The sequence below is a fragment of the Halyomorpha halys genome, unplaced genomic scaffold (genome assembly GCF_000696795.3).
Source record: "Halyomorpha halys isolate HHAL.00 unplaced genomic scaffold, Hhal_1.1 Scaffold759.1, whole genome shotgun sequence".
In the NCBI taxonomy this organism is placed as follows: domain Eukaryota; kingdom Metazoa; phylum Arthropoda; class Insecta; order Hemiptera; family Pentatomidae; genus Halyomorpha; species Halyomorpha halys.
The window spans coordinates 348,659-360,030 of record NW_027110136.1 but is presented as its reverse complement, the minus strand read 5'-3'; the positions used below and the strand labels follow the sequence as shown (position 1 = coordinate 360,030).

At 30.7% G+C, this 11,372-nt stretch overlaps 1 protein-coding gene across 1 annotated transcript in view; it reads left to right on the top strand.

Annotated features, from left to right (window-relative positions):
* Positions 1 to 10,948, top strand: part of LOC106685942 (uncharacterized) — an 11,789-nt gene extending 841 nt beyond the window's left edge. The window contains exons 2-3 of the mRNA XM_014428965.2: positions 8,018 to 8,367; positions 10,647 to 10,948. Coding sequence (XP_014284451.1) covers positions 8,018 to 8,367; positions 10,647 to 10,839 — 543 coding nt within the window. The 3' untranslated portion in view covers positions 10,840 to 10,948. The remainder of the gene's footprint in view (positions 1 to 8,017; positions 8,368 to 10,646) is intronic.
* Positions 10,949 to 11,372: the final 424 nt, after the last annotated feature.

Sequence of the window (11,372 nt, the reverse complement as noted above, 5' to 3'; positions counted from 1 at the left end):
TTTCAAGTTGGCATTTAATCGTTATTTTTGAAAAATATAAAAAAATATGAGATAATCGAACCTGTAAAGTGGTACTTTCGGTGAAGCGATTGTATATAATTATAATAATTTTCAAATTGCCAATCTAAGGGTCTTATAATAAATTAAATAAACAAATAAATCGATTTAAAGGGTTACTGAGATATCTATCGATATCTCCGGTAGGAACACTATATAATACTTTATATTTATTGATAGATATTACAATCTGCCACACAGTTGTGGGAAATAGGTAATAGTGATGAATGATCTCATACATACTAAAATAAAATAAAAGAAATAAATGACTAAACAAATACAAATAAAAAAAAAAAAAAACTCTCTCTTAAAATATATACAAACAAAAATCAAACTATCTGTATGAAAAATAAATAAATAAAATAACATAATGATAAAATAATATAGTCTCTAGTCACAATTGGCACAAATGAAAATGTATTCTAGGCACAATAATATTTTAAAGAATAACCCCAATGACTGTTTTTTTTTCGTACGTCATTATAAAATTGTCATAAATATTCACTAAAATAAGGTGTATGAAATCTGTATCGTTGGCATCTGATTGGCTAGACATTGTCATTTTAATAAATTTATTTTATATCAATAAATCTCAAATGACAAATCTAAAAATTTTTTATTAAGAAATATATTTTTTTAAATAAAAAGAACACGTGCTCGATGAGTGTGGAATATGACCAATCAGAACTGTCAATCAATATTAGTGGGTTGACACCGTGTGTAAACACTCCAACTCGTTATGCCTCCAAAATATTTTTTTTTGTTATCACCCAAATAATGAAAAAAGTTAATCCTGAAGGGTTAGAAATAGAAGTTTATTGTAAACTAATAAATAAGAACTACGTAAATTAAATTTTAACGGAATCACTATGATGTGAGGACGAAATTGCACCATGTTACACAAACTAGTTTTATTCATTATTGGAATAAATCATAAATAACAAGATAAAATCATAAACAGGACAAAATATAATTATTTGGGCTTAATTAACCAGAGGAAATAAGGAAAATGTAATGTAATCCTGAAGATAGGAAAAAGACTTCAAAACGTCGAAGGAAAAATAATAAGAAATGGATATAATAAAAAGGATTAGTTTTCCTAGTTGAAGAATGATTGATACCAGTAATATTTATACTAAATTGAGAAGGAACACGTGCAATATGTTTTATCACATTCCAATGCCATCTTAATCCACTTGGGGGCCCAGAGCACTTTTGGACAGGGGGCCTCCATCATAGAGAATTTATTTTCTGAACATCTTTGGGCCATAAACAGAAGAATATCATATTTTGTAAAATTATTATATTATTTAATATATTAAAAGTTACGAAAATTGAAAAAAATAAAATGACTGTAATAGGAGGTACATGTATTGATTTTTTGTTAGAAAAATTATTAATTTTTCTTCAAATTATCAATCCATAAGTACAAAATTTCCTATCTTGATCAGTGTTGACCTGCTCAATTTTAAAACAATCCTATTTTTCTGTTTATTATTAATTCGGTTTAACTTATCTATCACAAGAGTTAGAGGGACCATGACTTGCGGGACCAAGTGCCCAATCCTAGTGGGCTAAATCATGGCACTGCATTCCAGTCGTTTCAGTGATCACCAATGGACAAACTGAAACCCACCGCTGTGAAGACCTAAAAAAAATAAGTAAAATGACCCACCAAGAATTAAATCGTTATGGGAAGATGGCTTAGAGGGGTGTCGTCTAAGGAAGTTTCATCTTCTCTAATAATTGGGATATCAAAACAGTTGGGGAATTTGAAATTTCAGAACCTACTTCGAACTGCAATAAACATGACAAAACGTTTTAATCATAAGTTCATAAATTTAAAACCAATAACTATTAAGTTAAGAAAAGGATTTCGTCGAAACAACATTGTGTATGAATAGAAAAGAAAATCGTTTGTTAAGTACAAAATTCATAACCATAAGAGTTGGAATTTTCAATTTTTTTTTCAAAGTTTCAGAAGAGAATTCCCTGTGGTACTAATTTACCCTACTCAGCCTTTCAGTTGACTCATTAACTTACTCCGGTTTCAACAGTTTTCGAAAAAGTATTTTTGATCATGTATCTAGTTGCATACAAACATTTTAACCTTTTTTTTTTGCATATTATTGCAGAAATATATAATTGTTTTCTAAAATTCATATTTTGCTCTTAATCATTCTTTCAGTAATAAATTGTAATAAAAATACTAAGAGTGATTTTATGGAGTTAATCATCCTGTCAACTTAAGGCTTATAAACAGGTTGGATGAAATTAAATTGCTAATTACTTGAAAATTAAAAAACAAAAATTAAAATCTGTACCGCTACAGTCCATGAAGGGGTTCAGTACTTTGTAAAGATGTACTGTTACTAGACCAACGGTTGTGCAAGAAGGTAATTTGGTCAGAATCACGCTCGACCGCCAGATTTTTACTCAATTTAAGAGGCTGAGTGGATCCCAGGAGGGCTCCAAGAACCCACAAGAGTTGACTCAAGGCTACAGTGGCTAATTATTTAGTAAGTATTATTACAAGAAAACGTCATCTGTCTGGAAAAACGGAGCATCCACTGGGCATGCGCCTGCCGCTTAGAACCCATGTTTCAATAAACCTATTATTTATAGGTTTTTACTTAATATGTTCAAGTACTATTTGTTTTATAAAATATTTGACTTTCCAACGATATATAATAAGTCTATATTACTACTCTTATTTCCGGAATAGTATTTTCATCCTGGAAAAAATATTTTTCCTCTTATCTCCTAAAGTTAATAAACAAATCCTTTCATATTTTATATTTATCTATATTTTATTACTAGTAATAATGTAAAATGGTTAATTATTTTAAAAATTAACAAAAAGGTACTTCAAACGAAACCGTTTTAAAAATTCGCCATTTAAGCCCTGTCATACTATTTCAATGAAGAAAAAAAATATCTGGTGCTGATACTAAAGAAAATTTACTTGTATATTGATAAGCCAATTTCAAGTTGGCATTTAATCGTTATTTTTGAAAAATATAAAAAAATATGAGATAATCGAACCTGTAAAGTGGTACTTTCGGTGAAGCGATTGTATCGAAAAAATATCCGACACATCTCAGGAATATATCATCCTTAAATATGCAATTTCTCTTTCGTACGATTTTTTTATTTTTGAGCTACACACACGCCTAGGACTCTGTGAATTTCAAAACGTCCCTTATTTTTGTCAAAGACTTGAATTAAAAATTAAGCACGATCGTACTACTCCTCTTTACTACATATCCCATATATAGACAAGTGAAAGTAAAAATAACGTTTTCTTTTATTTATTCTGCAAGCTGGTGTTTCAGCCCAATCATGTTTTGCCTTCATGGCTATAACAGTGTAACCGCAGTAACCCTTAATTATTGACTGATTACCAACTTAAGTATTCACTATAGTTTTTTAGATGCAACATGGCAGCATATAGTAACTGAATTTCATAAATTTTGAAATTTTTTGTTCTAGTATTGCATCCTTTCTTGAGATTTTTTTTTTCAGTTCAACACTAGCATAGAATCACATTGTAGCCAATCACTCTAGGTTTTAAAACACGCAGTATAAACAACGGATAAATGAAAAAAATATTCGCTAATTTCAACAAAACTCTATGTAATAATTTAGAATCAATTGTATAAAATCATTTTATTTTCTCCAAGTGCCTCAGAAAGTTATCTACGATATAATTTTTTTAAATCAGAAATTTTCTTATTTACTTGGCAACGTTGCCAAAGCTACAATTATTATATTTTTCCTTTGTGTATAAAATATTATTTCAGATAACATTAAGTGGATACTTGTGATTGATTAGGGAAAATGCGCAGTGAACGCAAAGATAACCAATACATCTATAAGTTCAAAAAAAAAAGATAAAAAAAAAAAAAACGTAAGAAGTGATATTATTGTTTAAAGAACTAAGAAAACATTGTTAGCTATTGCATTTTCAGAAGTAATGACTTATTTTAGAGTCACTATCGATAAATAGCATCTTATCTTATAAAATAACCTTGTGAGACACCAAAAGTGATTTTGGGGAGTCTTTATGTTACTCACTCGGTTCTGAAATTAACACAAATTCTGAATATAACCATAAATACATGGAAAAATTAAATAACAGTGTGAACAACATAGCTCAGATAATTTTTGTTTTAGAGGAAATACGTTTTCCTCTTACATTTAGATAGAAAACAGATGGAAAGTGATCTAATAGTTTTATTAAGAAATCCAAGGAGAATGAAAAATGTTGAAATTCTATCAATATGACCTGAAATGTATTACATTGAACGCCGTTCAGACCCGGGTGCTCTGTGAGCTATGTCCCAACCCGAACGTCTGTCACGTTCTAGTGTTCAAGGGCAACAAATCAGAGAAGACCCGTAAGTGAGCAGGCAAACGAGGACCGTTATAGCTTTCCACCCGTTCATGCACTATATTTTCCAACGACAATATGGTGCCCTGGAAAACCATTACGCGCTTCCGAAAAGGGTACTTGAGGTAGGGGCGTAGGTAGTGCTAGCCTGTTCTTTGTGAGTTGGATGGGATGACGGACCCCTCACGAACACGAGAAGGTAGAGGGCGGTTATCCATCCAAGTACTGAGCACGCTCTGCGTAGCTTAAAATTAATTACCTATTGCTAGTTATTGGTTTGTTTTTATTCACTTCTTTTCTAAAGAAAATATCTTGTTTTCTTCAAATGCATCTTTCTAATCGATCTATTATCTATTTCATTCTATAAAACTAATTTCCACAATAAATTCAGGTCCAAATAACAAGCCAGTTTTCGTAAGGGCCGTTTTTAGCTGAGTGAGTTGAGGTGTAGGTCTTTAAAAACTTGGAAATGCAGCGGCGCCGGTTCGAATCTGGTCTGAAAGGGAGTAGAGGGAGAGAGGTAGATCGACTTTTAATAAAATTGATAAATGAAAACTTGACTCCCCACCATGGTTAGAATATGCTACTTTGTAGATAGCCACCCGTATGTCAGAAATAAACAGGAAGGGGATCATAAAAAATGGCAGGTTTCAAGGAGGTGGTCATAACTGTCATAGTCTCTATCAATGCGTAAATTATGACATGGCAGTACTTTCGCACTAGTAGGGTTAATTAATACTTTTTGGGAGTACTATCTGCACACGCTCGACTGGTAACTTCCATATGTAAACGCTTTGAAAGTGAACTGTCGTAATATCACAAAACCAATGTTTCATATAATTGATTAACTCAATTTTATTATTTTTTATTTTTAAATGGTGACAGTTATTATTTCTTATATGTAATAATCAACGTTTGCCATCCATTTCCCAATTTTAACTGTTATCCAGATTAGGGTTCATAGGACAAAATAGCACTTACATATATAACTATTATATAACTAAGATATAACTTACACAACAAATGTCTGAAATAGGTCTTAGCTTGTAATGAAAATGAAGTCTAGCGGCTTTTGCCTTTACTTAATCTACAGCAATTTAAAATAGAAAATAAAAGAAACCCAAATACTTACTACATTAATATATTTCTGATGAATTCATGTTCTATAATAAAAAATATATATATAAAGAAAAAGAGAAAAAAAATTGTGATGCTCCTTGAAGCTTATCTCAGGAATATTGAAAAATTAATTGTCATTTGTCCTTAATAATGGAATGCACGGTAATCTGAAGCGTCCCCAGAAAAGCACTTAATTGAAGGATCTTTTGTTGCGACATTTTGCCCGACGACTAATTTGATTTTAAATTAGTTAACGTCTGAATAAATTCCGCTGTCCATTAATTAATTAAATGTCATTTATAAAGATTTCGGCGGAATGGTATTAAAAACTAAATATTAATGAAGAAATAAATTATTTTTTTTATATTATGGAAAAAATTACAGAAATAATTAATTTTACCAATATGATAAAATATGAAACATGATTCAACATTAACTTTAAAAACACGACTGTTCTGATAAATTACTAAGATATGTAAAATATAATTAAAGATAAATTTATTCTACCAAAAATAATTTTTAAAGATTCGTATTTAGCCGTAATAATATATTGTTTAATTTATACAGCCTAAATAAATTGATGCGGAGAAAATCAAAATAAATAAATTATAAATCAATTAGCAAAATAATGTTCTCACATCCAATTTGTGCTAAGAATTACCTGAAGCAATCAGCCGGAAAAACGAACAGTAGACTTGTTCATTTTTAAATAATTATGGCACGAGAGATAATATGATATAATATAAATATAAGAATATAAAAGTATAACTTTATTACATCATAAAAATGTAAGTATTATTAAATTAATTCATATATATATATATATATATGGTATATTACATACCATTTCTTAAATTAACTCATGAGAAGCCTAAGGTTTGCCTAGTGAATATTGAAGGTCGCATTGATTTGTCTAATTAAAAAAAGAAGGATAGTGGCAGTCTTGGGGCTGGCTGACAGAAGTGAAACTTCCGGAAATGAAATAATATATTAAAATTTTATTGATAATGATCATGCATTTCCTCTTATAGCTTAAAGCGAAAATATTTTTTCTACAATAATAATAATTAGAATATAACAGCCATTTTCCAAGTCAATTCTAGCAAGAATATTGTTTATATTGTAAGAGTACTTGGACAGAAACTCACACAATTGGTCCGGTGCTGCTGGGATTGTTAAGCTCCTACTAAACTATTACAATATATAAATTTTCCTACAATGATTGACCAGGGTTGCCCACCCGCCCCATCACTTCCGTTTCATCTCGCGTCACGAAATCAATTTACTCCCTAATATTTTTTTTACTGAGATGTAGTTCTTCGGTAAAGAAATTTCACTTCGAATCGTCTGCAAGTTACTCAGGGCAACTTTAGACTGTATTTTTTTCTCTCACAAAATTACCAATTTTCTCATAAGCATTTTATTAAATTATCTAGAAAATTAAATGCTCAAATTCATACCTACGTGTTACTGTATTCAAAATTTGATCCGGTTAATATGTAAAATTTGTAGCGCCCCACGCTTTTCATCAAACTTGCCCTTCTAAATCGTTTACCTTTCGTTTTGCAGGAAACCCTTGGGAAACAAAATTCTTCTCACCAAGAATAATTTTATTTTCTTTAATTATAAAGTGTAAGTTTTTACTTTGCAGCTAAAAATGATTTATTAGTAATTTATATTATTTTTGTATATGGATTAGCCCATTTATTACTTCTTTTATTTATTTTAACATCTGAAGAATATTTCGGGCTGTTTTCCATTATTCTGCCCATTTTTTTTACTAAAACATAAATAATGCACGATCAACACATTAAAGAGATATATACATTAAATTTATTGAGAATATTTGTAATATATACCAGTTGAAAGTGTTTTAGTTTCACTATTCCACTGGCCTGGGTGGAGTCTTCTCTTAACTTAGTTATCTCTTTAAAGCTTCCGATCTATAAACTGTTGTTATATTACTACTTAAGATATTCCCTTGTTTTTATTCAAAAAATATAATATTAATTTCTTTTTTGATGTTTAATGCATTATTTTGGATTAATTAAACATGAATTAAACGTATATTAGCATAATTTATATTTATGTTTTTGTAACAGTTTTGTAATAAGCAGTATTTTTAATATATTTGATTATATTGATATCCTCTTAAAATGTTATATGTTTAGTTTTTTTTCTGATATCCTGGCATGTGGTACAGCTGATATCTTCGCATTTTTTCAATTATTTGCATGTTGGTTTTGCTTTTTTTAGCTTTCTCAAATTTTTGCAATTTATTGGTTGTTAATCTTTAATCTAAACGTTAGTGAAAGATACGTGAAATAAAAATATTAATAGGAAGGAGTTTTCACAAAAATAACTAATACAAGAAAAACATTTTACATCATAATCCTCATTCACTTATGATTTTTGAAAGGTAAATAATTTCCTTCCATTTTTTTTCAGAGTGACGTAAGCTGGGAAAAATGGGAGCCAAAAGACTTAGTCAGAACAAAATTAGAAAACAAACTCAGCGACATTAAAGTTAGCGAGAATGAAGTTGTCAAACCTGTCCCCACTCCTAAACCAGAAGCAAAAACAGACAAACTGAAAGATGGAGATAAGCCAGAATATCCAGTTGCCTTCGTCGGAGGAGAACCACCCTGCCCGAACTTCAACGATGTCATGGATGACTTGAAGAAGGCATTGCACCACCTGGCACAGCTGGGAAATTCGGCCCTCAGCATCTTCACGGATAATAAAGACCTCAAGTGCATGTCATTGAACCCCTTGTCTTCCTTTAAATGCTTGCTCAGGTAATCACGACGGTTTATTTGGATTTTATTTATGTTAGACTAGTGTCGTTTTAATTTAGTTTAGTTGCATTAAAAAGTTATGCTGATATTTACTTTGACAATTCAAGCAGGAAATAAGTGAATATAAAGTAAAGATATAAGATAGTATAGAAATAAGTGAACATGGAGTAAATATCACTTAATTTATGCATTCTCAAATTCCTAAACTTCGAAATATTGATTTTTGAAAATTCTCATTCTGTCGTCGTAGTAATTTCTGGAGTGGTGAGGTAAGTAGTTCAGCCGAAGCACCAATGTGGTGCAGCACATTTCTGAAGGCCTCGGGCAATTTACATCCTGTATTGGAGGTGATATGAGGCGAAGATCGGACGTTGAGCAGGATCAATATATAAGTCACGTCCAATTGGCGAGTTTTAAGGATATTCACCTTAAATCTACACAGCATTAGCCCTCTGTAGAGTATTATTCTGCAGTCCTGTAGGGGCTAGTCAATTTTAAGGATATTGACTTTTGATCGTCGAGGAAGGACAGAGAGTGCCGTGGTGTATTCGCCTTCGGTTACGCTCAAAGGTAATAAGAATAAAAGAAAGACCCAAAGGATAAATAGTGACATGACATAAATTTTCACAAGCAAAATAGTGGCAGAATTATCTGATCCACTAATATGTGTGAATTCACTCCCTGTCTTCTACAACAAACCAACCATTTTTATTTATATGTTTTCCTATTCATCTAATAAGGAAAATTTACATGGATTAATAAGTGAATTATGTGAGGTTGTAATTCATGATAAATATAACCTTCTACCACGGGTATTAGAAGGTGAAAAGGAATACTTAGCTGATAGTTGGGATGTTGTTTCTGTTAGAATTCTACATTAATAACTGGAGGTGAGGGGCCTCAACTAAAAGTAACTTTTTTTCCGATTTCTCTACAACAGAAATAAACATGAATCAATAAAATAATACGTGAGAATTATAATTCAATGAGAGTACTACCATTTTCTACCGTGGGTATTGGAAAGTTCAAATGAGATACTCATCTGTAGGTTGAGATGGTTGTTCTGTTAGAAACTCTACTTTAATATTTGGAGGTGAGAGCCTCCACAAGATGGTTGAAAGCTTTAAACAAAGAATAAGAATTAAATTAAATGACATAGAGGAGGGAAATAATAATAAGTAAGAGAAAAAATAATGAATAGTAAAAGGCAGGGGAAAGGAAAGAGATAGAAGAAGGGGCTTAAGAAGAGGTTAATAGGTAATGTTAACAGGGTTGATGGGGCCCTTCCTACTCTGCCACCTCGCAGGAAGGTAGAATGGGGTGCGTATAAGGGATAGTGGAATAAAGGAAGCAGAGAGGTTATCGAAAAACTTTATATGCCTTAGTGTAATGTGCTGTTGTGCCGTTTTCTGTTGTAGTTCGTGATGTATGTAAGCCATTATATAAGAAACAAATCTGGTGCAAGCGAATATTGAATATTGCAAAGTAAACGATAGAAGAGACAGAAGGAAAAGTATAATTTGGACTTTGTTCCACGATGTAGATATTGTCCACCCAGTCCTAACTGATTTTCGATGTTCCTTCCAATCCAACACCAACATTTGATTGTAAACAATTACTAAAGTCATTTGTAGAAAGTACTCGGCTTAACCAACTTGTAGTTTAAGTAATAAATATTTACTTAAAGGCCATCAAAGCTAAATGATCAATTTTCATTTTTATTATTATTACTATTCAAATAAATTAGCTTTAGGTTTACTAACTATTCAAATTAATGAATGAGATCCATTAATAGAGATATATGGTGGGTTGGTATAGTTATCCAATCATTTATAAATTTTATAATCTAGTACTACACACGAGTATCTGGATAATTAACACGTTTTTTATCATATGGGTCATAAATTATTCTGTATCAGTGCCTTTCAGTAATCGATAAAAATATATGCAGCTTCTAAAACCTCCTTTTCGTCCTAGAAATCGGATAATGAATAGAAACATAGAACGATGAAACTTAAAAGGAATATAAGATTTAAGTCTGATTCGTGAGGAACAAAGGGTTCGGAAAAAGTCAGTTATACATTACCAAATAACAAACTATCAGTCAATCAACATTGACACGACAACTGTGAATTGAGATAAAGTGTCTCCTAATCATTGCACAGAGTGGCAGTGAAAGAAACAAATACATCATACCTGAAATATATAAATAACAATCATACTTTTACTATATATGACAATTATTATTTGAAGTTTAATTTGTTTATTTATTTTTTTAGAATATTTGCCTCCAGTTATAAGCAGTTAACTCTTTTGTGGACAGAAGCAAGCTCATTTAGACAAGATTTCAGCAAACTCCTTTCCGAGTATGGACAGTATTCAACTAAATGTAACAGCAATTGGACATTTGGAAACACTCTTCAGTTGGTGGACCTCTTCAAATTTTTTGAGGGCTATATTAAAGATGCATAAATTAATTTGTTTTTTAATAATAAAAAATATATTATATTAATGTCAATAAAACATTGGAATTGTTCCATTTTGATGTAAGAATATTTAAATAATTAGTATATTTTTCTTAGCTCGATTTCAATTACTTCAGATTAAGTCCAGAAACCTTCACTAATATAAAATTTCACATTCCTGATTGAACTTACAAAGAATTATTTTCCTTAAGAATACTTTTTTTATTTGTAAGATTCACAACTGAGGTATAGAAAGGCCATTTGTGGTGTAATTACCTTTATATTTTAAGAAAGATACTAGGAAATTAAAATAGGCAAAAAATAATTATTTAAAAAAATTAATAAAAAATGCAATATTGGTGGGGTTGGTGTCGGAGCGTCGTGTGGTAGCAGTCCAGCAAGTTCGTTCAACATAGCACTTTTTCCATATTTTAACTTGTAATTTTTTTTTTATTATTTCCTATAACTTATTATGGGTTTTCGTTTAGGATAAAAAATATCAAAGGTAAGCTCTCATTTTTTAAGAAATACTAACACATA